Source organism: Chlorocebus sabaeus, chromosome 1 (assembly GCF_047675955.1).
Source record: "Chlorocebus sabaeus isolate Y175 chromosome 1, mChlSab1.0.hap1, whole genome shotgun sequence".
In the NCBI taxonomy this organism is placed as follows: domain Eukaryota; kingdom Metazoa; phylum Chordata; class Mammalia; order Primates; family Cercopithecidae; genus Chlorocebus; species Chlorocebus sabaeus.
Window position 1 is genome coordinate 115,445,336 of NC_132904.1, and position 26,866 is coordinate 115,472,201.

Sequence of the window (26,866 nt, forward strand, 5' to 3'; positions counted from 1 at the left end):
TTTTTTTGAGACGGAGTCTCGCTCTGTCGCCCAGGCTGGAGTGCAGTGGCCAGATCTCTGCTCACTGCAAGCTCCGCCTCCCGGGTTCACGCCATTCTCCTGCCTCAGCCTCCCGAGTAGCTGGGACTACAGGCGCCCGCCACCTCGCCCGGCTAGTTTTTTGTATTTTTTTAGTAGAGACGGGGTTTCACCGGGTTAGCCAGGATGGTCTCGATCTCCTGACCTCGTGATCCGCCTGTCTCGGCCTCCCAAAGTGCTGGGATTACAGGCTTGAGCCACCGCGCCCGGCCATATTTTTGTTTTTTTATGTAGATCTTAAACTGATGTTCAGACTCTGTCAAGCGATTTCTTACAAACCAGTACTTCTCAGACTTTATCATGAATTCAGATAAATTCAGGGGATCTTGTTAAAATACTGACTTTGAATAGGTCTGGAGTGGGGCCTGAGAGATTTTGCATTCCTAATCAGCTCTCAGGAGATGTCACTGCAGCAGGCCCAGGTGCCAGACTTGATATAGGAAGGCCGTATGCCACAGTTCCTTTTATTTTGGATAAGCCTAGCAGATTTTTTTTTTTTTTTTAAAGAAATGGCAGTTTAAGATTTTAATTATGATGATCTTCAATTATGAAAGTAGTACTTTAAAATATAACTTTTTGGCTGGATGTAGTGGCTCACACCTGTAATCCCAGCACTTTGAAAGGCTGAGGCAGGAAGATTACTTGAAGCCAAGAGTTCGAGACCAGTCTAGTCAATATAGTTAGAATCGAATCTCTACAAAAATAAAAAATAAAAAAATTATTTGGGCCTAGTGGTGAGTTGCTTTAGTCCCAGATACTCAGGAGGCTAAGGTGGGAAGATCACCCAGGAGTTTGAGGCTGTAGTAAGCTATAATCCTGCTACTGTGTATCAGCTTGGGCAACAGAGTGAGACCCTGTCTCTAAATAAAGAAAAGGAAAAAGGAAAAGCAGCTGATTCTTAGTTACCTCAAGTGAAAATTATGTTGACACTTTTCCACAGTGACACTTAACATAAATGTAGTAGTTGCTGGGGAGTTAAAGATGACCCGGCACTCACACTTAACAATTTGTGTGATACAGCTGAAGGTACATAGAGGGCTCTGGGAACCCTCTATGCAATAGAGTCTATGGGGCTCATGAGGCAAACCATTAATCTCTGAGGAGGCAAAAAAGGGAATGGGGAGGAACTTTAGACCAGTCAGGCTCTTATGTAATACCCTTAAGCACAATTGTGTCTTAATTAGTATATGGCGTCTAAAAGTGATGCTAAAACATTTACAGTTGTCCTTTCCTATCCCTAGTTTGCTTCCTGCAGTTTCAGTTACCTGTGGTTTGAAAATATTAAATGGAAAATTCCAGAAATAAACAATCCAGAAGTTTTAAATTGTGTGCTGTTCTGAGTAACGAGATGAAATCTTACAATCTTGTGCTGCTGGTGTCCTGGGCATAAATCATCCCTTTATGCAGTGTGGATACATACTGTGGATATAGTAGTGTAGCCACACCGTCTACACTACCAACCTGTTAGTCGCCTAGTAACCATCTTGATTCTCAGATCAACTGTTTTGGTCTTGCAGTGCTTGTATTTGAGTCACCCTTATTTTACTTAATGACCCCCAAAGCATAAGAGTAATGATGCTGGCATTTTAGATATCCAGAGAAAAACCAGAAAGTGCCTCCTTTAAGTGAACAGGTGAAAGTTGTTAAGAAAAAAATCATATTCTGAGGTTACTAAGATGTACAGTAAGAATGAATCTTCTACTCATGAAATTGTGAAGAAGGGGCTGGGCTCAGTGGCTCATGCCTGTAATCCCAGCACTTTGGGAGGCCAAGGTGGGTGTATCACTTGTGTCCAGGAGTTCGAGACCAGCCTGGGCACATGGTGAAACCCTTTTTTAAAACAAAATTTTGAAGAAGCAAAAAGAAACTTTTACTAGGGCTGGACGTGGTGTCACACACCTGTAATTTCAGCACTGCGGGAGGCTGAGGCAGGTGCATCACTTGAGGTCAGGAGTTGGAGACCAGCCTGGCCAACATGGTGAAACCCTGTCTCTACTAAAAAATACAAAAATTAGCCGGGTATGGAGGCAGGCTTCTGTAATCCCATCTACTCGGGAGGAGGCTAAGGCAGGAGAATTGCTTGAACCCAGGAGGCAGAGGTGGCAGTGAGCCGAGATAGTGTTGCTGCACTCCAGCCTGGGCACAGAGTGAGACTCTGTCTCAACAACAACAAAAAAATTCATACTAGGCTTGCTGTCATACTTCATGGCCCTGGTATATGATAAGTGCTTAGTTAAGATGGAAAAAGTGTTAAATTTGTGGATGGAAGACATGCACAGAAACGTGCTCTGCTTGGCGCACTTGGGTTTGGTATTCTTGATTTGAGGCAACCACCCAGGGTCTTGGAATGCATCTAACATAAAGGAGGACCACTGTGATCTCTAGTTCATGCCAAGTATTTGGTTTGAAGTTGCATCGATAACTCTGGACAAATAAATGTTTTTGCATTTTTTTTTTTGAGACAGAGTCTCACTCTTTCGCCCATGCTGGAGTGCAGTGGCGTCATCTTGGCTCACTGCAACCTCTGCCTCCTGGGTTCAAGTGATTCTCCTGCCTCAGCCTTTCAAGTAGCTGGGATTATAGGTGGGCACCACCTCACCTGGTTAATTTTTTTTTTTTTTTTTAAGACAGAATCTCTCTGTCACCCAGACTGGAGTGCAACGGCACGATCTTGGCTCACTGCAACCTCTGCCTCCTGGGTTCAAGCCATTCTCCTGCCTCAGCCACCTGAGTAGCTGGGATTATAGGCATGTGCCACCACGCCCGGCTAATTTTTGTAATTTTTGTAATTTTAGTAGAGATGGGATTTCACCATGTTGGCCAGGCTGGTCTCGAACTCCTTGTGATCCACCCGCCTCTGCCTCCCAAAGTGTGGGGATTACAGGCGTCAGCCACTGTGCCTGGCCATGCGGAGTTATTTTTGTATTTTTAGTAGAGATGGGGTTTCACCATGTTGGGCAGGCTGGTCTCCAACTCCTGACCTCAAGTGATCCGCCTGCCTCGGCCTCCCAAAGTGTTGGAATTACAGGCGTGAGCCACCACACCTGGCCCATTTTTGCCTTTTAAAAGTGGAACTGGCTGGGTGCAGTGGGTCATTCCTGTAATCCCAGCATTTTGAGAGATTACAGTGGTAGGATCACTTGAGGCCAGGATTTTAAGACCAGCCTGGATAACATAGCAAGACCCTGTGTCTGAAAAAATATTAACCAGATGTGGCACATGCCTATAGTCTCAGCTACTGGGGAGGCTGAGGGAGGAGCATCACTTGAGCCTAGGAGGCCCAGGCTGAGTGAGCTGTGATGGCGCCACTGCGTTCCAGTGTGGGTGACAGAGTGAGACCCTGTCTCAAAAAAATAAAAATAAAATATATATATATAAAAACTGCATGGTTAAGCTGTCAGAACATACATTGTACTGAATGTGTTTTTTCTGCAGTTGATGTGGTAAGCGAAAGTAATGAGACTGGTAATGAATTATAAGTGGCATGGTGTTTTTAGTAAATGCTGTTGGGTGGTATTTGAGAAGTGTTACGTAGTAATTACAATTCAAGAACCTGAATGGAGTTTTGAGAAATCAAAAATTGAGAATAGTAATTACAAGTAAGGTGTTTTTCAAATTATTGTCTAATGATGGGGCTATTGTCTAGTGATGACACTTTTTTTTCTCCTATAATTGGTTGACTTTAAAATATGTTTGTTAAAAAAAGTATAGGTGGCTGGATGCAGCGGCTTATGCCTGTAATCCCAGCACTTTGGGAGGCCGGGGTGGGCGATCACTTGAGGCCAGGAATTCAAGACCAGCTTGTCCAACATGTGAAACCCTGTCTACTAAAAATACAAAAATTAGCCGGGCGTAGTAGTGCACACCTGTAGTCTCAGCTACTTGGGAGACTGAGGCAGAGAATTGCTTTAACCTGGGAGATGGGGGCTGCAGTGAGCTGATATCACACCACTGCATTCTAGCCTGGGTGACAGAGTGAGATTCCATCTCAAAAAAAAAAAAAAAAAAAGATATAGGTTTCTGGCCAGGCACCGTGGCACATGCCTGTAATGCCAACACTTTGCAAGGTTGAGTTGGGCGGATTGCTTAAGCCTAGGAGTTCAAGACCAGTCTAGGCAACATAGTGAGACCCCACCTCTATTTTTATTTAAAAATTAAACCAAAAACAAAAAAGGATAGGTTTCTGATTTGTCTTTGAAAAACAGTCATGAGTTTTCGTTTAAAAAAGCGTCACTATATGTTTATACTTGTTAAACCTCTTCAGGTTTCTGAGATGGAGTTTTTAAAATTTGAAGCTTTAAGAGACTTTGGAAATAAATTGATCTAACTCTTTCATTTACAGAGACAGAAATTGAGACCCAGAAGGGCAAATAATTTGCTTGAGGTTGCGTAGCCAGTGTCACCAGACTTGAGCCCAGGTCTCTGGACTTGTGCTCTGGTGTCCTCCTCTCCTCTTGACAGGAGGTTAATATTCATCCTTGTAAAGTATAATGACATTTTACACATAGAGCTCCACATATTGAATACTTGTTTTTGTAGCATAAAACTATTCATTTTTAACATGGGAAAACATTGAAATGAAAATGAAAAATGCTTCTATCAATAAGTTGGAGTCTTTAGAGATAAAAAATATTTAAGTTATTTTAGACTTGTATGCTTATGGTTTTCTGCCTAATTAAAAATGCAAATTCCTTAGTGTTAGAAAATATTCTGTATTCACAACAGCATTAGGCCTAGGCATTGTTGTTCTCTATAATTTTGTGCTTTTTAAAAGTTTAGCAGTTTTCAAGCATAGTTTTATTCCTCTTTATTGTGATCATAACACTTTCCAAATTTTTTCTGTTGACCATTGAGTCTTGGTAGAAGCAAAGGGAGGAGCTAGGCCAGTGAGAAAGCTATTATGAATGGAGTGCATGGCAGCTGTACAAGGATACTGTTGGTTTTTCCAGAGCTAAGCACGTTTCTTTTTAACATTGTTCTGAGTGATGCTGTAAATGTACAGGCAGAAGTAAACAAAAGGCAGCCATTTTTGCCACTGCAGGATTTGGAATGCAAAATAAAGTTGGCCAAATGGAGGACAGACTAAGCAGGAAAATATTTTTATCTTTCAGAAATTTTTTGGTGAATTTTTTTAAGCTTGGGGTTCATGTTCTTTGAAGGTTAACTGTGACTGCCAGTTTACAATTCACTAAATAATACAGGCAGATGGTTTGGGTTTTTGATGTTTGTTAACTATCGAGTTGAATTATTCACACAGAGCCTTTGGGAACCATTTTTTTTTTTTTTTTTTTGAGAGGTTATACATAATAAGGACTTTTTTCCCTTTCCAAAGAATGTTAATTTCAAGAGTATCAACAGCATGGCCAGGCATGGTGGCTTTTGCCTGTATATAATTCCAGCGTTTTGGGATGCCAGGAGGCAGGATCTCTTGAGGCTAGGAGTTCGAGACCAGCCTTGGTAACATAGTGAGGCTCTATCACTGCAAAAAATAGTTTAAAAAAATTATGCAGGTGTGGTTGCGTGTACCTGTAGTCCTATCTTTTTGGGAGGTCTAGTTGGGAATGTCTCTTGAGTCCAGGAGTTCAAAGCTGCATTTGAGGTATGATCATGCCATTGTACTCCAGCCTGGGTGACAGAGCAAACCACCCCACACCCTTCCTTTTTTTTTTAAGATAAAAAAAAAGGTCTTGCCATCTTTCTCAGCTGGTCTCAAACTCTTAGGTTCAAGCCATCCTCCCATCTCAGCCTTCCAAAGTGCTGGGATTACAGGCATGAGCCACCATGCCTGGCCCTTTTAAAATTTTTGTTTTTTATTTTATTTTACTTTATTTTATTTTATTTTACGTTATGTTATTTTATTTTAAGACAGAGTCTTGCTCTGTCACCCAGGCCAGAGTGCAGTGGCCTGATCTCTGCTCACTGCAAACTCCATCTCCCAGGTTGAAGTGATTCTCCTGTCTCAGCCTCCCCAGTTGTTGGGGTTACAGGTGCCTGCCACCACACCCAGCTAAGTTTTGTATTTTTAGTAGAGACGGGCTTTCACCATGTTGGCCAGGCTGTTCTCGAACTCCTGACCTCAAGTGATCTGCCTGCCTTGGCCTCCCAAGGTGCTGGGATTACAGGCGTGAGCCACCGCACCTGGCCTAAAATTTTTATTGTTTATTTATATTTTATTTATTTATTTATTTATTTATTTATTTATTTATTTATTTTGAAACAGAGTCTCTCTCTGTCGCCAGGCTGGAGTGCAGTGGTGTGATCTTGGCTCACTGCAACTTCTGCCTCCCAGGTTCAAGTGATTCTCCTGCCTCAGCCTCCTGAGTAGCTGGGACTACAGGCATGTGCCACTGCACTCAGCTAGTTTTTGTATTTTTAGTAGAGATGGGATTTCACCATGTTGGTCAGGCTGGTCTCGATCTCCTGACCTCGTGATCTGCCCGCTGCAGCCTCCCAAAGTGCTGGGATTACAGGTGTGAGCCACCACGCCTGGCAATTTTTATTTTTTGAGACTCTGTCTCTTAAAAGATGAAGAAAAAATAAAAAAAGAGTAGGCCTACCTTTATATTCTTTGAGGTCTGTGTTAGTGTTCCATGGTTGAAGACTTAAGAGTTAGTGCAGTGCTGATTTCCCTGGTCATGATGATTCATTTTCAGAAGATCTTGAGAAAACCAGACATTTAATATGCAAATGAACTTTAAGAGGTTACATGCTAAAGAAGGACAGATAACACTTGTGGAAGGCACATGGTACTAGTTTAAAAATACTAATTCATGAAGTGTTTTGGAAACATTTTGTAGTATGTTGTGAGGGCTGATCCATTGTCATGAACATTTGTTGATTGCATATGATAAAGGTTTTAGTTTAGTTTTTTGTTATTGTTGAAGGGATGTGCAGTTGACCCTAGAACAGCCAGGAGGTTAGGGGCACAGATCACCCCACATCCCATCCCCCTCATTACCTCCAGCCCCTGCCCCCCCATCGAAAGTCACACATAACTTTTGACTCCCCCGCCAAAAGTTAGCCAGTAATAGCCTGCTCTTGATTAGAAGCCTTATTGATAACATAAAACAGCTTATTAACACGTATTTTGTACATATATGTGTTGTATCCTATGTTCTTCCAATGAAGTAAGCCAGATTAAAGAAAACATTATTTTTTGTATTTTTTGTTTGTTTGTTTGTTTGTTTGAGATGGAGTCTCGCTCTGTCACCAGGCTGGAGTGCAGTGGCGTGACCTTGGCCCACTGCAACCTCTGCCTCCCGGGTTCAAGCGATTCTCCTGCCTCAGCCTCCCGAGTAGCTGGGACTACAGAAGAAAACATTGAAAAAATCATAAGGAAGCTAAAATATTTACGATTCATTAAGTGGAAGTGGATCTTCGTAAAGGTCTTCATCCTCTTTGTCTTCATGTTGAGTAGGAGAAGGAGGGGTTGGCTGCTGTCTCAGGTGGCAGAGACGGAATAGATGGAAGAGGTGGAGGGGGAGGCAAGAGGGCAGGCACATTTGGTCAAACTTTTATTGGAAAAAAGACTTTGTATAAGCAGACCCACGCTTTCAAACCCGTGTTGTTGAAGGGTCAACTGTATACCTGTTTTTCAGAGACATTAGGCAAGTACTTCGTTTTGTCCTAAACTCTTTGATATAAGTGTGTGTGTGTGTGTGTGTGTGTGTTTTGTGTGTGTGTTTATGTATGTGTGTATTTGAGACAGAGTCTCGCTCTGTTGCTCAGGCTGGAGTGCAGTGGCGTGATCTTGGATCACTGTAACCTCCACCTCCCGGATTCATGCAATTCTCCTGTCTCAGCCTCCCCAGTAGCTGGGACTACAGGTGCGTGCCACCACATCTGGCTAATTTTTGTATTTTTAGGAGAGACAGGGTTTCACCATGTTGGTCAGGCTGGTCTCCAACTCCTGACGTCAGGTGATCCATTCGCCTTGGCCTCCCAAAGTGTTGGGATTACAAGTGTGAGCTGCAGTGCCTGGCCTTATGTTTTGTTTTTGTTTTGAGTCAGGGTCTCATTCTGTCCTACAGGCTGGAGTGCGGTGATGCAATCTTGGTTCACTGCAGCCTCAACCTCCTAGGCTCAACTGATCTTCTCACCTCAGCATCCCAGGTAGTTGGGACTAGGGTACGTGCACCACATCCAGCTAATTTTTTTTTTTTTTTTTTTTTTTTTTGAGACGGAGTCTTGCTCTGTCGCCCAGGCTGGAGTGCAGTGGCCGGATCTCAGCTCACTGCAAGCTCCGCCTCCCGGGTTTACGCCATTCTCCTGCCTCAGCCTCCCGAGTAGCTGGGACTACAGGCGCCCGCCATCTCGCCCGGCTAGTTTTTTTTGTATTTTTTAGTAGAGACGGGGTTTCACCGTGTTAGCCAGGATGGTCTCGATCTCCTGACCTCGTGATCCGCCCGTCTCGGCCTCCCAAAGTGCTGGGATTACAGGCTTGAGCCACCGCGCCCGGCCATCCAGCTAATTTTTTGTATTTTTTGTAGAGATGGGGTTTTGCCATGTTGTCCAGGCTAGTCTTGAACTCCTAGGCTCAAGCGAACTGCCCGCCTCAGCCTCAGCCTCCCAAAATTCTGGGGTTACAGATGTAAGACACTGTATCCAGCCAATATAAATATTTTCTTTTCTTTTCTTTTTTTTTTTTTGAGACAGAGTTTTGTTCTTGTTGCCCATCCTAGAGTACAATGGTACTACCTTGTACCATGGTAGATCACTGCAACCTCTGCCTCCCAGGTTCAACCGATTCTTCTGCCTCAGCCTCCCGAGTAGCTAGGATTATAGGCGTGTCCCACCACGCCCGGCTAATTTTTTGTATTTTTAATAGAGATGGGGTTTTTCACATGTCGGCCAGGCTGGTCTCAAACTCCTGACCTCAGGTAATCCCAAAGTGCTGGGATTACACGTGTCTGGCCTAAATATTTTCTTTTTTCTTTTCTTTTTTTTTTTTTTTGAGACGGAGTCTCGCTCTGTCGCCCAGGCTGGAGTGCACTGGCGCGATCTCAGCTCACTGCAAGCTCCGTCTCCCGGGATCACGCCATTCTCCTGCCTCAGCCTCCTGAGTAACTGGGACTACAGGCACCCGCCACCTTGCCCGGCTAGTTTTTTGTATTTTTTAGTAGGGACGGGGTTTCACCGTGTTAGCCAGGATGGTCTTGATCTCCTGACCCCGTGATCCGCCGACCTTGGCCTCCCAAAGTGCTGGGAATACAGGCGTGAGCCACTGTGCCCGGCATGGCCTAAATATTTTTACTGGGAGCTGTACTTGGTACTTGGTACTTGGTTTGAACCTTTAAAGGGGTGGATTCTGTAGCTTTTGCAGATTGTTGGTCACCCAGTTCTTGTGTTGCCTGCTGCCTTTTCTCTATTTCTTGGTTACCAGAGACCATGCAGGACTGGGAAAGTAGTTGTGTCATGGGCCCGAATGATAGGACTAATGCTACCAGATTCTGGGAATCTTTAAAGGGTGATATGAGGTCCACCATTCTGTCTTTAGTAGGTAATTCTTGCCTCCACTGCATATAAGCCAGTCAGATGGTATGGAAATGAGGAGGGGAACTAACATTTATTGAATGCGATTTTTTTGGAAACTATGCAATCCTTTTATGCAAATTTTATTATGAGGCATTATCTTTGATTTTGTGGATAAAAACTGAGTTTCAGAGGTTAAGAAATTTACTCAAACGACTGAAACAGGACCTTTTTTGTTTGTTTGTTTGTTTTGTTTTGTTTTTTTTTGAAATGGAGTCTGTGGTCGCCCAGGCTGGAGTGCAGTGGCATGTCTCAACTCACTGCAACCTTCTCCTTCTGGGTTCAAGCGATTCTCCTGCCTCAGCCTCCCGAGTTAGCTGGGACTACAGGTGTGTGCCACCCTGCCTGGCTAATTTTCACATTTTTAGTAGAGACGGGGTTTCACCATGTTGACCAGACTGGTCTTGAACTCCTGACCTCAAGTGATCTGCCTGCCCCACAGGCATGCGCCACCACGCCCTGCCTGAAGCAAGACATTTTGATATGGCTGTTTGATTAAATCTGGTCAAAATACTAAAACATTATTTAGTCTTTTAAAAATTTAATTGAAAAGTTAAAAACTTACAGTTTAGGCTTTAGCACAATGTCTCTTTGGTGACTTCCTTACCTGTTCCACAAATCTCTCTCATTACCTTCTCCACCTTGTTCACTATGCTTTAATCTCACTGACCTTTCTACAAACAAATCTCAACCTCTTCCCACTTTAAGACCATCGAAGTACAATGGTTTGATGGTACAATGGTTTGATTTGGGATTTTTCGACTTAATGATGGTGCAAAAGTGATGGCTATTCAGTGGAAACTACACTTTAAATATCCATATAAGTATTCTGTTTTTCACTTTTAGTGCAGTATTCAATAAATTACACGAGTTATTCAGCACTTTATAATAAAGTAGGCTTTGTGTTAGATGATTTTGCCCAACTCTAGGCTACTGTGTTATGAGCATGTTTAAGGTAGGCTAGGCTAAGCTATGATGTTTGGTAGGCTAAGTATATTAAATATACTATTGACTTATATCTTCAACTTAGGATAGGTTTACTGGAATGTAACTCCATTGTAAATTGAGGAACATCTGTGGTTGTTCCCTCTTTTTGAGCTACTGTTCTGCTGTAGCTTGCTTTTTTCTCTTAATTTCAGCTCTTAGCCTAAATGTCGCTGTTGCATCAGAAAAGCTTTATCTACTAGTCACCCAGCACTCTCTTATCATATTAGCCTATTTTAATTCTGTAGCGAATCTTATAATTTTCTTTTTTTTTTTTTAATTAGACGGAGTTTTGCTCTTGTTGCCCAGGCTGGAGTGCAACAGTGCTATCTTGGCTCACTGCAACCTCCGCTTCCCGGGTTCAAGCGATTCTCCTGCCTCAGCTTCCCAAGTAGCTGGGATTACAGGTGTGGGCCAACACACCTGGCTAATTTTGTATTTTTATTAGAGACGGGGTTTTGCCATGTTGGTCAGGCTGGTCTCGAACTCCTGACCTCAGGTGATCCACCTGCCTCGGCCTCGCAAAGTGCTGGGATTACAGGTGTAAGCCACCGCGCCCAGCAAACCTTATAATTTTCTTGTTGACTTCATTTTTATTGTTTTATTGCTTGATTCCTCTCACATTCAGATACCTTGTCTTTCTACTTCTGTGTCCTTGTGCCTGACACATTTTTTGAATGAGTACGTTGAGAAAAATAAAACTGGTACAACCTTTAACTTACAGCCTCCATATGTACAAAATTGGTCTCTGTCTGAACCTATGCTCACTCTTTCTTTTTCCTGTTCTAGGAGGTGTCTTCTTGTTGTAAAATATATTTTTTTAATTTTTTTTTTGAGACAGAGTCTCATTCTGTCTCCCAGGCTGGAATATGGTGGTGTGATCTTGACTGACTGCAACCTCCACCTCAAGCGGTCCTCCCACTTCAGCCTCCTGAGTAACTGGTACTACAGGCGCCCATCACCACGCCTACCTAATTTTTTTGTATGTTTTTGTGGAGATGGGGTTTCACAATGTTGCCCAGGCTGAATTTTAATTGTTTAGAAATAGACACAAAGCATTTTGGGAGGCCAAGGCGGGCGGATCACCTGAGTTCAGGAGTTTGACACCAGCCTGGCCAACATGGCGAAACCCTGTCTCTACTAAAAATACAAAAATTAATCAGGCATGGTGGCGCACGCCTGTAATCCCAGCCACTTGGGAGGCTGAGCCAGGAGAATCACTTGAACCTGAGAAGTGGAGGTTGTGGTGAGCTGAGATCACGCCATTGCACTCCAGCGTGGGCGACAAGAGCAAAACTCCATCTCAAAAAAAAAAAAAAAAAGGAAATAGGGACAAGGTCTTGCCGTGTGGCCCAGGCTGGAGTGCAGTGGCTATTCACAGGCATGATCATAGCACACTGCAGCCTCAGACTCTTGGACTCACTCAAGCAATCCTTCTGCTTCAGCCTCTGGAGTAGCCGAGACTTACACCCATACCACCACCACTCCTAGCTAATTCCTTCTCTCTCTCTCTCTCTTTTTTTTTTTTTGGAGATGTGGTTTCACTCTTGTCCCCCAGGCTGTAGTGCAGTGGCGTGGTCTTGGCTCACTGCAACCTTTGCCTCTGGGTTCAAGTGATTCTCCTGCTTCAGCCTCCCGAGTAGCTGGGATTACAGGTGCCTGCCAGCATGCCTGGCTAATTTTTTTGTAATTTTTAATAGAGGCAGGGTTTCACCATGTTGACCAGTTATCACTTACCTCCTTTTCTCTTCTGGATGTTTCTTAATATGAACTATGTTTAGTTTTCAGTTTTTGCTGGATATTAATCTGTAGTTACAGTGTCAGTCTCCCCCACCTCTTTCCACAGACTAACATAGGAACCTACAATTTTAATATTTTTATTGTAAAATGTATTGTTTATAACTACCTGACTGACTTTTGGAATGTAGCACTTGTAAACTGGGAACTGTCTGTATTTGTTTTATTAATATGAGTTATTAACTCTGTTGTACTTAGAATATAGTTATCTTGTGAGGTGGAGTCTTTTTTCCCTGGCCATGTTCTTCCCTTTTGACTTAAACACTTGATAGGAAGAAGAGCTTTCTAAAATGCTGTGAAAATATTCATGAACCAAATGTTTTTTGTTGATTCGGCTTGTCTTTATGTGCTAGGCTTATATATGGGGCTAACTGGATGTGGTGGCATGAGCCTTTAATCCCAGCTATTCGGGCAGCTTAGGCAGGAGGATTGCTTGAATCCAGGAGTTCGAGGTTGCAGTGAGCTATGATTGAACCACTGTACTCTAGCCTGAGTGACAGAGTGAGGCTCTCAAAAAAAAACCAAAAAAAAAAAAAAAAACCAAAAAAAAAAACTTAAGAAAACAAGAGTTCAAGAAATGTTGTATTGAGAATGACGTATCTTAGTTTTACAATTTTCATATTATTTCAAGAGTTCTTTTTTTTTTTTTTTTTTTTTTTCTTTTGAGATAGAATCTTGCTGTTGCCCAGGCTGGAGTGCAGTGGCATGGTCTTGACTCACTGCAACTTCCACCTCCCAGGTTCAAGTGATTCTCCTGCCTCAGCCTCCCGAGTAGCTGGAATTACAGGCATGTGCCACCATATCCGGCTAATTTTTGAAGAATTCTTGATCATTAGTTATTAAATGGGAATTTATCCTAAGGAAATAATCTGATGTATAGAAGACTGAAATGCCCAAGCCTGTTCATCACTGTGATGTTGCAGTAGTAAAGACTTGAAAACAAAATAAATGTTAAAACAAAGCTGGGGGGAGATGGTTAAGATATGTTATTGTCTATCCATAGACTAGAATTATTTAAATATCTCAAAAAAGTTTATAATGAGCTTTTGGTGACACAAGAAAATAGCTATTTTTAAATGTGAAATAAAAACGAGAACATGTGCTTCCATTAATGTTAGCTTAGGTTGTTTTGAACCAAATATACTGCTAACAACTAGAAAAACTAGAAGACATAGAATTATTATCAAGACAGTGTAAGAAATTATGACAAATTTGGGAAGTTGAGGAAAGCTGTGAGAAATTTATTTTCATGTAATGTGTAAGGGATCTAGTTTTGTTTTTTTCCATATGGAGAGCAAAGTTTTCAGTAGTTTTTCTCTTGTATTCTTGATTTTTAATGTTCACTGCTGATACTGAATTTCCTTATGTGCATGTGTGAGTCTGTTTCTGGACTTTCTGTTCCAATAGTTTGTCTTTTCCAGACACAGAAAAGTCCGTGTAAATAGAGAGCACAAACAAGATGTTAGGAAGAAATCCAAATTTATTTGTTGGACAAACACAAAATGGACTAAACTTACCAGTTAGAAAACAATGATTGTTACATTGGATTTTTAAAATCTGTCTTTATGATCTTTAAAAGAAACACTTAAAACATAACTCAGAAAAGTTGAAAGTAAAAGATGGGCTGAAGAATTATCAGACAAATTCTGAGAGTCTAACTGTAGGACTCTCAGCTCCAGGCTTTGCTGGGTCCAAGACCTGTCTGTTCCTGTTCCTCAAGCGGTTGTTAAAACTCAAACCCTAGTAATCCCAGCACTTTGGAAGGCCGAGGCAGGCGGATCACCTAAGGTCAGGCATTTGAGACCAGCCTGGCCAACATGGCGAAACCCCATCTCTGCTAAAAATACTAAAATTAGCTGGATGTGATGGCAGGTGTCTGTAATCCCAGCTACTTGGGAGGCTGAAACAGGAGAATCACTTGAACCTTGGAGGCGGCGGCTGCAGTGAGCTGAGATTGTGCCATTGCACTCCTGTCTGGGCAAAAAGAGCAAAACTCCATCTCAAAAACAAAAAACAAACAAAGGTCTGGGCGCAATGGCTCACGCCTGTAATCCCAGCACTTTGGGAGGCTGAGGCGGGTGGATTATGAGGTCAGGAGTTTGAGACCAGGCTGACCAACATGGAGAAACCCTGTGTCTACCAAAAATACAAAATTAGCCGGGCATGGTGGTACATGCCTGTAATCCCAGCTACTGGGGAGGCTGAGGCAGGAGAATCGCTTGAACCCAGGAGGTGGAGGTTGCGGTTAGCCAAGATCACACCATTGCACTCCAGCCTGGGCAACAAGAGCAAAACTCTGTCTCAAAAAACAGACAAAACTCTGTAATCCCCTAGATTACAGAGATTTACCTCCCAGGGCAGTCATGTCCTTTATTTCCGTCCCTGGGAATTTTCTTTAGTCTATTATAGGGGTCAGGCTGGACACAGTGGCTCATGCCTATAATCCCAGCATTTTGGGAGGCTGAGGCAGTTGGCATCGTTTGAGCCTAGGAGTTTGGGACTAGCCTGGGCAACATGTCTCTACAATAAAAACAATTAGGTGGGTGTGGTTACGCATGACTGTAGTCCCAGCTACCCAGGAGGCTGAAGTGGGAGGATCACCTGAGCCTGGGGATTTGAGGCTGCACTGAGCCGTGATTGCTCCACTCCACTCCAACCGTGAGACCCTGTCTCAGATAAATAAATAAATAAAAATATTGTGGGGATTAGCAGTATATTTAAAAGTAATTTGCCGTATTTCATCTGGCATGTTTTAGGCATTTATGTGGATGTTTTCCCCTAGTTGTTTGGTCTGTGTGTTATCTGTACCATTAGTCTCTCAAAGGGATTTAAAAACACATTCTTCTGGGGGACCACTAAAAATTTTCAGATGATTGCCTGTGGGCAATGGGGTTATGGATCTGTTTCTTATATTCTCATGTATTTTTCATATTTTGCAAAACAGCACATATATCATCACTTTCTTAAACTTAAAAAAGGGAGCTGTCCTTAAAATTCTCCAAGTAATAGCCCTTCTTTTTCATTTGTTGCAGGTGGTGCGGTTGTGTCAGAACCCAAAGCTGGCGCTAAAGAATAGCCCACCTTATATCTTAGACCTGCTGCCAGATACCTACCAGCATCTCCGTACTATCTTGTCAAGATATGAGGGGAAGATGGAGACACTTGGAGAAAATGAGTATTTTAGGGTATTCATGGAGAATTTGATGAAGAAAACTAAGCAAACCATAAGCCTCTTCAAGGAGGGAAAAGAAAGAATGTATGAGGAGAATTCTCAGCCTAGGTAATGGAGAAATACTACACAAATAATAATGCAGGTCTGTGACTGCCTGAATGGGTAACACATAGAAGTAGTTGAGTTGGTTTTAATTTTATGTTAGTAGGAATGGAAAGTTGACATTTGATTTAAAGGTATAGTTTATATAAAAGGTTGCCATGTATGACATTGTAGTATCCCTAACTCTGATTTGCTTACCTCTGAAAAATCATTTACTGATAGTAATGAAAATGAGTTGGAGGCAGTAGGTCCTTTGGAGAACCTGAAGATCATGAAAGTTTGTGAGTAGATGGGAGTTTGGAAGAAAGAAGATTGGGGTTAAGTGGAGTTTGAGAGTAAATAAGAGGCAGATCTTGCCCAAAGCTGTAGCATATAGGTAAATTTATATGTGGGATAATAGGGGAAAAAGCCACTAGTTAAACTTCTTAAAACATGAAGCTTTTGCGGGCGCCTGTAGTCCCAGCTACTCGGGAGGCTGAGGCAGGAGAATGGTGAAAACCCAGGAGGCGGAGCTTGCAGTGAGCTGAGATCCGGCCACTGCATTCCAGCCTGGGCGACAGAACAAGACTCCGTCTCAAAAAAAAAAAAAAAAAACATGAAGCTATGTGAAATGACATTTTCTTTACAGGTAAAAGTAACTTTTCAAATAAAATAGGTAGAGGTGAGTGCAGTTAATTCAATAAATATTTGAAGGATCACTATGTATTCTTTTGTATTAATTTTATTATCATTATTATTATTTTTTTGAGACAGAGTCTGGCTCTGTTGCCCAGGCTGGAGTGCAATGGCACGATTTCGGCCTCTAGGTTCAAGTGATTCTCCTGTCTCAGCCTCCTGACTAACTGGGATTATAGATATGTACCACCATGCCTGGCTAATTTTTATATTTTTAGTAGAGATGGGGTTTCACCATGTTGGCCAGGCTGGTCTCCAACTCCTGACCTCAGGTGATCTGCCCGCCTTGGCCTCACAAAGTGCTGGGATTACAGGTGTGAGCCATCACGCCTGGCCCTCTTTTGTGTTTATTAAATACCAGAAACTATAGGCTATCCTGCATGTTGTTAGCTTGGCTGTCATAAATTACGTACTGGGAGAGAAATAAGTTAACTGTATGTGTGAATGTAATTGTGTTTGATTTTGTTCAATTGGAACTAAATATTAACTCATCTAGAATGAGTAATAAAATAATTTCACTATAATTTTTTAGTGAGTAAGTTACTATCGAGGAGTGACTTGAATTAGAAGGAACAGTATTTCTGAAGACATCTGGTTACCATGCTTGACTCTAGCAGTAACATACTAAATTGTGTCCTTGTTGTCTACTTTCCTTTGGGCCTGTTGGCCTAGATTCTGGCAACCCTAGCTCTCAGTTAAGATTTTATGCACATGATTATCCATATTACCATTATTGCAAACAAATTACTCAGGTGTAGTCTGAATAATGAACTCTAAATGTCCATCTTTTCTTTCTTTTTTTTGTTTGTTTGTTTGAGTCTTGCTCTTGTCACCCAAGCTGGAGTGCAGTGGCGCGATCTTGGCTCAGTGCAACCTCCACCTCTTAGGTTCAAGCGATTCTCCTGTCTCAGCCTCCCGAGTAGCTGGGATTACAAGCATGCACCACTGTGCCCGGCTAATGTTTGTATTTTTAGTAGAGACGGAGTTTTGCCATGTTGGCCAAGCTGGTCTTGAACTCCTGACCTCAGGGGATCTGCCTGCCTCAGCCTCCCTAAGTGTTGGGATTGCAGGTGAGAGCCACTTCTGCTGGCCTGTCCATCTTTTCTTAAAAAGATTCTGATGAGTGAATTCAATCCATAAGAACCTTTGTTCTAGTTTATCTGGAAGTGAACTTTATTCCTTTTAAATATTCAAATTTCGTAACTTGTTAAAACCGCGACTGTATGGACCTTTTAGCTAGCTAGTCATTTTGTATTGCTGAGTTCCTAAAAAATAATTTTAATTCATTAGGTACCAAAACTTAAAAATTTTATTTACCATGTACTGTGAACTAGGTTCTGGTTCTAGGAGGTGAAAAGGAAAGTTAAGCATTCAAATTTGAGGTGATATGACAAATGCATTAATAGAGATATGTACAAAATGCTATTGGGAGACAGGCACAGTGACATGCATCTGTAGTTCTAGCTACTCAGAAGACTGAGGTGGGAGGATTCCTTCAGCACAGGACATTGAGACCAGCCTGGGCAACACAGCGAGACCTCTTCTTAAAGTAAATGAAACATTTTTAAAAAGTGCTGTGTGAATACAGTTTTGTCCAGGGGCATCAGATAAGGTGGCATAAAGGACTTGTAATTTGAATTAGAGTTTGAAGGATAAGTAGGAATTTTCTAGGCAGAGAAGTCAAAGTCTTAACACAGTGGCATGAAAACGGAGGCGCTGGTATGTTTAAAATAAATAAAAGTCTGGTTTGGTTAGAATTGTGGGAGATAGATATGCTGGAAATACAGGTCGAAGTCAGATTGTGAAGGGCTGTTTTTTGACTTCTAGACTTTCTCCTATAGATGATAATTTTTGACTTCTAGACTTTCTTCTATAGATGATAGGCTGTCATAGAACAGGTTTATTTTAAAGAGCATTTCTTTTTTCTTATTTATTTATTTTTTCGAGATGGAGTCTCTCTCTGTCGCCCAGGCTGGAGTGCAGTGGCGCGATCTTGGCTCACTGCAAGCTCCGCCTCCCGGGTTCACGCCATTCTCCTGCCTCAGCCTCCCAAGTAGCTGGGACTACAGGCGCCCGCCACCACGCCCGGCTAATTTTTTGTATTTTTAGTAGAGACGGGATTTCACAGTGTTAGCCAGGATGGTCTCGATCTCCTGACCTCATGATCCGCCCGCCTCGGCCTCCCAAAGTGCTGGGATTACAGGCGTGAGCCACCACGCCCAGCATCTTTTTTTTTTTTTTTATTGAGACGGAGTCTCACTCTGTTGCCTAGGCTGGAGTGCAATGGCACAATATTGGCTCACTGAAAACTCTGCCTCCTGCAGTCAAACAATTCTCTTGCTTCAGACTCCCAAATAGCTGGGATTACAGGTTTGTGCATCACGCTGGGCTAATTTTTTTGTATTTTTAGTAGTGACAGGGTTTCACCATATTGAGGCTCGGTGGTCTCAAACCACCTAGGCTCATAGGCTGGTCTCAAACTCCTGGCCTTAAGTGGTCTGCCCGCCCTGGCGTCTGTTTTATATGTATTCTTACGGTAAAGTGTGGTAGAGAAAAGAAAATGTTATTAAAATCATAAGGAAGATAAAACATTTATTATTTAGTAAATGGAAGTGGATTCTCATAAAGGTCTTCATCCTCATTGTCTTCATGTTGAATAGGAAGAGGAGGGGTTGGCTGCTGTCTTGGTACTGAAAATTCCAGTACTGGTGTTTCTGTGGTAGAGGCAGAATAGGTGGAGGAGGAGGAAGGGGAGGCAGGACAGGCAGGCACATTTGGTGTTACTTAAATTGAAAAAAAATCTGTGTATAAGTGGACCCACACAGTTAAACCCATGTTGTTAAGGCTCAACTATATCTAATTTACCCTTACCAAATGACTTCAGTATGTGTTGACAAGTTCTTTTGCCTCTTTTTAAACCTCACTGTCAGTGTGCCTATCTGTATCAATTTCATTCCCCTTAACATGAGGTTTTTAATATTTTATGGATTTTGAACCCAGATTTGTACAAATTATATGTAAAATGAGAGTAAACAGATTGCAGGTGAGGATCAAGGAGTTCATTTTTTCGGTCAACTTTCTCAGGTTGAAAGGGTTTTTGTAAATAGGGAAAAATATATAGGCTTTTTTATGATCTTTGTGATCTTTTTGGTTACTTAGAGGTTTTTTTTTTTTCTATTCAATTTTTAAATTGAGATGTAATTCACATACCATAAAATTCACCCTTTTAAAGTGTACAATTTTGTGGTTTTTAGTGTATTCACAAAGTCAGGCAACCATCACCCCTCTGTAATTCCAGAACATTTTCATCCCCCACAGGAAACCCTACTCCCATTAGCAGTCACTCTTTTTTCCTCTCTCTGGATCTCCCCCCGCCCTTGGTAATCACTAATACCTACTTTCTGTCTGTGTGGATTTGCCTGCTCTGGACATTTCGTGTAAGTGGAATCACATTAACGGTGGCCTTTTGTGGGTTTTTTGTGTGTCTTCTTTCCCTTAGAATGCTTTTACAGTTCATCCATATTGTAGCATGTATCAGTACCTCATTCCTTTTTATGGCTAAATGATATTTCTTTTTTTTTTTTGAGACGGAGTCTCGCTCTGTCGCCCAGGCTGGAGTGCAGTGGCCGGATCTCGGCTCACTGCAAACTCCGTCTCCTGGGTTCATGCCATTCTCCTGCCTCAACCTCCCGAGTAGCTGGGACTACAGGCGCCCGCCACCTCGCCCGGCTAGTTTTTTTGTATTTTTTTAGTAGAGACGGGGTTTCACCATGTTAGCCAGGATGGTCTCGATCTCCTGACCTCATGATCCGCCCGTCTTAGCCTCCCAAAGTGCTGGGATTACAGGCGTGAGCCACCACGCCCGGCCAATCATATTTCAATGTATGGATATACCATATTTTGTTTATGATGTTTGTGTTGTTTCTACTTTTTGGCTATTAATAATGTTGCTATGAATGTTTATGTGCCAGTTTTTGTATGACTATAGCCATATAAACATATATACATAAATGTTTTCACTTCTTTTGAGTATATATGTACACATAGGAGTGGAATTGCTGAGTCATATGGTATTCTGTGTTCAACTTTTTGAGTAACCTCCAAACTGTTTCCACAGTAGGTGTACCATTTTTCGTTCCTCTAGCGATGTATATGGGTTCTGATTTTTTGCTAACACTTGCTATTGACTTTTTATTATAGCCATTCTACTTGGGGTAAAGTGGTGTCTTGAGGTTTTGAAATGCATGTGAATACCTTTTCATGTGCCTATTGGATGTTTGTATATAGTTGTCCCCCTTTATCCTCCGTTTCACCTTCCTTGGATTCAGTTACTTGCAGTCAACCATGGTCTGAAAATACCAAATGAAAAATTCCAGAAATAATTCATAAATTTTGAATTGCATGCCCTTCAGAGTAGTGTGATGAAATCTCACAACGTTCTACTCTATCCCAGCCGGGATGCAGAGCATCCCTTTGTACAGCATTTCCACGCTGTATACACTAGCACCTGTTAGTCATCTAGTAGCTATCTTAGTTATCAGATTGAGAAAACAATATATACATAGGGTTCAGTACTATCTGTGGTTTCAGGCATCTGCACATCTTGGAATGCAAAGGGGGACTATTGCATCTTTGGAGAAACATCTATTCAAATCCTTTGCCCATTTTAAAGTTGCATTATTTGTTTTTTCATTGTTGAGTTGTAAGATTTTCCTTCATATTCTGGATGCTAGACCAGATACATGATTTGCAAAACTTGACTCCCTTTCTGTGGGTCATCTTTTCACTTTCTAAATAGTATTTCTTGAAGCACAGAAGTTTTAATTACAGTGAAGATCAATATTTATTTGGTTTTTGTACTTTTAAGAAATTATTGCCTAATTCAAGGTCATGAGGCCTGTTTTTTCCTATTTTATAGTTTTGCCTCTTGTATTTAGGTCTTTGATCCATTTTTGAGTTAATTTTTGTATATGGTATGAGGTAGAGGTCCAACTTTATTCTCTTGCATGTGGATATCCCTTTGTCTTAGCACCATCTGTTGAAAAGACTGTCCTTTTTCCTTGCATGGACTTGTTACCCTTTTAGGAAGGAAGTAAATTAACCATAAGTGTAAGGGTTTATTTCTGGACTCTCAATTTCATTTCATTAATCTACATATCTATCTTAATGCTAGTGCCACACCATTGTGATCACTGTAGCTTTTTTCTTTTCTTTTCTTTTCTTTTCTTGAGACGGAGTCTTGCTTTGTCGCCCAGGCTGGAGTGCAGTGGCCGGATCTCAGCTCACTACAAGCTCTGCCTCCCGGGTTCACGCCATTCTCCTGCCTCAGCTTCCCAAGTAGCTGGGACTATAGGTGCCCACCACCTCGCCCGGCGATTTTTTTTGTATTTTTTAGTAGAGACGGGGTTTCACTGTGTTAGCCAGGATGGTCGTCTCGATCTCCTGACCTCGTGATCCGCCCGTCTCGGCCTCCCGAAGTGCTGGGATTACAGGCTTGAGCCACCGCAGCTGGCTGATCACTGTAGCTTTCTACTAAAGCTTTGGAATCAGGAAGTGTGAGTTTTTTTGAGACAGAGTCTCACTCTGTTATCCAGGCTGGCATGTAGTGAGTGGCACCATCTTGGCTCACTGCAACTTCTGTTTCGCAGGTTCAAGCGAGTCTCCTGCCTGAGCCTCCTGAGTAGCGGGGATTACAGGTGCGTACCAACAATCCCAGCTAATTTTTGCATTTTTACTAGAGACAGGGGTTTCACCATGTTGGCCGGGCTGGTCTCAAACTCCTGGCCTCATGTGACCTGCCCACTTCGGCCTCCCAAAGTGCTGGGATTGCAGGAGTGAGCCACTGTGCCCGACCCCTAAATACAATGTTTTCTTATCAAAAAGAGCAGCAGGGGCTGGGCATGATGGCTCGTGCCTGTAATGCCAGCACTTTGGGAGGCCAAGGTGGGCGGATCACCTGAGGTCAGGAGTTTGACACCAGCCTGGCCAATGTGGTGAAATCCCGTCTCTACTAAAAATAACAAAAATTAGCCAGGTGTGCTGGCAGGTACCTGTAATTTCAGCTACTCTGGAGGCTGAGGCAGGAGAATCTCTTGAACCCAGGAGGCGGAGGATGCAGTGAGCCGAGATCGAGCCACTGTACTCCAGGCTGGGCGACAGAGCGAGAGTTCATCTCAAATAAACAAGAGCAGCAGGAATTCCGGTAGAATTTTTTTTTTTTTTTTTGAGATGGAGTTTTGTTCTTGTTGCCCAGGCCGGAGTGCAATGGTGCAATCTCGGCTCACAGCAACCTCCACCTCCTGGGTTCGAGCCATTCTCCTGCCTCAGCCTCTGGAGCAGCTGGGATTATAGGCATGCACCACCATGCCCAGCTAATTTTTTTTTGTGTGTGTATTTTTAGTAGAGACGGTGTTTCTCCATATTGGTCAGGCAGGTCTTGAACTCCAGACCTCAGGTGATCTGCCCACCTCGACCTCCCAAAGTGCTGGGATTACAGACGTGAGCCACCACACCCAGCCCTTTGGTAGATATTGTATTAGATCCGTTGATCATTTTGGGGATTACTGCCATCTTAACAATACTGTTTTCTACTACATGAATACTGGATATATTTCCACTTATATTTTTATTCATTGTTGTTGTTGTTGTTGTTTTAGACAGAGTCTCACTCTGTTGCCCAGGCTAGAGTACAGTGGCTCAATCTCAGCTCACTGCAACCTCTATCTCCCAAGCTCAGGTGATCTCCCACCTCAGCCTCCCTAGTAGCTGGGACCACAGGTGTGCACCATCGTGCCCGGCTAGTTTTTGTATTTTTTTGTAGACATGAGGTTTCGTCATGTTGCCCATGCTGGTCTCAAACTCCTGGGCTCAAGCAATCTGCGCATCTCTGCGTCACAAAATGCTGGGATTACAGGCATGAGCCACCTTGCCTGGCCTTGCTTATATCTTCTTTAATATCTTCTTTAATTTATTTCAGTAATGTTTTGTAATTTTCAGTGTTCAAGTTTTTTGCCTTCTTAGTTATGTTTATTCCTATTTTGTTCGTTTTGATGCTATTATAAATGGAATTGTTAATTTTAGGGCTCATATATAGAAACATAGTTGACTTCTGTGTATTGATCTGGTACTCCGCAACTTTGCAGAACTTATTTATTGGCTCTAGTAGCTTTTTAGTAGGTTCCTTAGGCTTTCCTAGATACCAAATCATGTCACATGCAATTAGAGGTAGTTTTACTTCTTCCTTTTCTTTCTGGATGCATTTTATCTCGTTTTTCTTGCCTACTTATTCTTGGCTATGTTGAGTAGGAATCTCAGGAGTAGCCATCTTTGTCTTTTTGGTATTGAGGAGGAAAATGTTCAGCCTTTCACCATTGAGTATATTACCTATGAGATTTTTATAAAGGCTTTTTATCAGGTTAAGGAAGTTTCCTTACGTGTCTTGTTTTTCAGTTTTTTTTTTTTTTTTTTTTTGCTTGTTTTTTATTTTATCATAAACAGATGTTAGAGACCTTTTATGTTTCATTCATGGTTTTTTTTTTTTTGGATAGATGAGGTTGTGGACAGCTAAGTGCTAGTTAAATATAGTACGTAGAATCTTGAAAAGAAAACTAGTTTGAGTAAGCCAAGGTAGAAACTTGTTGACTCATAAAATTCTAGAAAAAATGAGTATCTTAAATTGCACTAAAGAGGCTGGGCATGGTGGCCTACGCCTGTAATGCCAGCACTTTGGGAGGCTGAGGTGGGCGGATCACTTGAGGTCAGGAGTTGGAGAGCAGCCTGGCCAACATAGTGAAACCCCATATCTACTAAAAAATACAAAAAAATTTGCTGGACATGGTGGAACATACCTGTAATCCCAGCTGCTTGGGAGGCTAAGGCACGAGAACTCGGGAGGTGGAGGTTTGCAGTGAGCTGAGATCACGCCACTGCACTCCAGCCTGGGTGACAGGGCGAGACTGTTAACCTATGAAAAAAAGAAAAATTGCGCTAAAGGCAAGAATGCAGGTAAGCTTCAGGAACAACTGAAGCCAGGATTGAAATGTTGCCAGGACTCCCTCTGTTCTCTTTGATTCTTCTGGTGTTGCTTCCATACTCAGTGCAGATAGATTAATGTGTAAATTGCAGAAAAGTTTGGTCTCTGTAACACCCAAGTTTTATATCTTAAGAGTTTCTGCTGTAGCAGAAGATCTGATTCTTAGTTCCAGTTTTCACTTTGTCTTGGTATAGAGCATTTGATTGTCCCTGGACCAATCTCTGGAAGGAGAAGTTAAGTACTGGGATTAGTACAGCACAGGCCAGGTACAGACCTCTAGACTAATTGACTACAGCACAGGCCAGGTACAGACCTCTAGACTAATTGACTGTAAGTTGGGAGACATGTGTTCCTTCATAGCCATGTGCACAGGGGAGTTTGTTCCTAGTTTTTTGGGTGTTGAGGAGCCAATCTCTTAAATATTCTCTATAAGAATGTACATAATTGGCTGGGCGCAGTGGCTCACGCCTGTAATGCCAGCATTTTGGGAGGCCGAGGTGGGTAATCACCTGAGGTCAGGAGTTCAAGACCAGCCTGGCCAATATGGTGAAACCTAGTCTCTACTAAAAATACAAAAACTAGCCGAGTGTGGTAGCGGGCACCTGTAATCCCAGCTACTCAGGAGTCTGAGGCAGGAGAATCACTTGATCCTGGGAGTTGGAGGTTGCAGAACCGAGACTGTGCCACTGCACTCCAGCCTGGGTGACAGAGTGAGACTCCATTTCAAAAAAAAAAAAAAAAAGTGTACATAATTATGTCATTATTGTATAGTATAGTTGCTTCATGGTTTTATTTTAGAGTTATTAGCTGATTCAAGTTCTCCAAAGATAAATTTGCCCTCATTTTTCTTAGACTTTATAAAAAATGAATTAAGTAAAACCATAAGCCTCTGTTTTGCCTTTGATCTTTCTGGGTTTTGCACCTGTTTTCATTTGTGTACAGGAAGTTACAGTAGAAGCCGAATGGGATTATACAGTGCAGTTAATTTTAAAAACTGGCTTGTATTCATTGTGCAAGTAGTATTAAGCTTTTCTAGTGTAATTCTGCCTTCTTAGAGGTAGGTAAAAGGAAAAAAAAATTAGTATTGAGTATTTTGTCTATGGTAGGCACTGCTCCTAAATAGTACGTAATGCCTTCTTTTCATGAAGCTTATAAGCTTATATTATCTCTTTTTCCATTAGTTTCCAAAGCATAACCTTCATATTATCATTCAATGGAACAGTATTTAACAAACTAGACAAAAGTGTTTGTGCAGCTATAATCTTTTCCTAGCACCCTGGAAATAGGTTTCAATAAGTGTGCCAAATTCTTCTGGTAGGTAATGGCAGCTTAGATCTTTGTGTTCAGGATTTTGGGCTTGGTGGGGAGAGATTTTCGCTTAGGTTAAAAATGTCCTTGCATTTAGGAAAGGGACAACAACATGGGTCCTGAAAGAGATTTTCAGTCCATGAGAGAGACAATGATGGCTTGGACTGAAGTGGTGGGTGTAAAGATGGAAAGAAGTGGGCAGAATTTGATGTATTTTAAAGCTAACATACCAGGACTTGCTAAAGGATTGGATAGATTTCTAGTTTGAGCAACTGAATAGATAGTGCAATGGGAAGCCACTGAACTTTTAAACTGGTGAAGGATGTGATCCTCTTGTCTTTTACAGTGATAGTATTGGCTGCTCTCTGGAAAACAGGTAAGGTCTTGTGGCAATGATGGAAATAGATGGATAGGTTACTAGGTTATTACTCTATGCCAGGTTAGATTAGACTAGGGATGAGGAATTTAAAATGAAGAGAAGTGGGCAAATAAGAAATAGATTGGGGCTAGGCATGGTGTAATTCCTGTAATCCCAGTGATTTGGGAGACTAAGAAAGGAGGATCGCTTGAGGCCGAGAGTTTAAGACCAGCCTGAAGCTGGGCTCGGTGGCTCATGATTGTAATTCCAGCACTTTGGGAGGCCAACGCAGTGGATCACCTGATATCAGGAGTTCGAGACCAGCCTGAACGTGATGAAATGCCCTCTCTACAAAATCAGCCGGGTGTGGTGGCGGGTACCTGTAGTCCCAGCTATTCAGGAGGCTGAGTCGCTTGAACCCAGGAGGCGGAGGTTGCAGTGAGCCAAGATTGCGCCACTGCACTCCAGCCTGGGTGACAGAGTAAGATCTCCATCTCAAAAAAAAAAGAAAAGAAAAAAAGAAAAAGACCAGTGTGGCAACATAGAGAGACCCTGTCTCTACAAAAAATTTAAAGAAAAATTAGCTCGATGTGGTGGCGCGCATGCTTGAAGTCCCAGCTACTCAGGAGGCAGCTGAGGTGGGGAGGATCGTTTGAGCCACTGCACTATAGCCTTGGTGACTGAGTAAGGCCCTGACTCTTTTAAAAAAGGAAAAAAAAAAAAAAAAAACAGTTTGCTAGGCATAAAATAATTGTTTCTTTTGGCTTGCGAAAGTAAAAAATGGCAAATCTATTTGTTTTTACCTTTTTTAAAAAAAATGTTTTCTCGC

General features: G+C 42.1%; 1 protein-coding gene across 3 annotated transcripts in view; it reads left to right on the top strand.

Annotated features, from left to right (window-relative positions):
* CBL (Cbl proto-oncogene) overlaps positions 1–26,866 on the top strand; it is a 100,880-nt gene that overhangs the window by 12,451 nt on the left and 61,563 nt on the right. Inside the window, exon 2 of one of the 3 annotated variants that reach the window (XM_008021188.3) lies at positions 15,423–15,670. In XM_008021188.3, coding sequence (XP_008019379.1) covers positions 15,423–15,670 — 248 coding nt within the window. Of the gene's footprint in view, positions 1–15,422; positions 15,705–16,261; positions 17,410–26,866 lie in introns of those variants that run through there. The other 2 variants (XM_073021717.1, XM_073021722.1) reach the window with 2 other exon arrangements.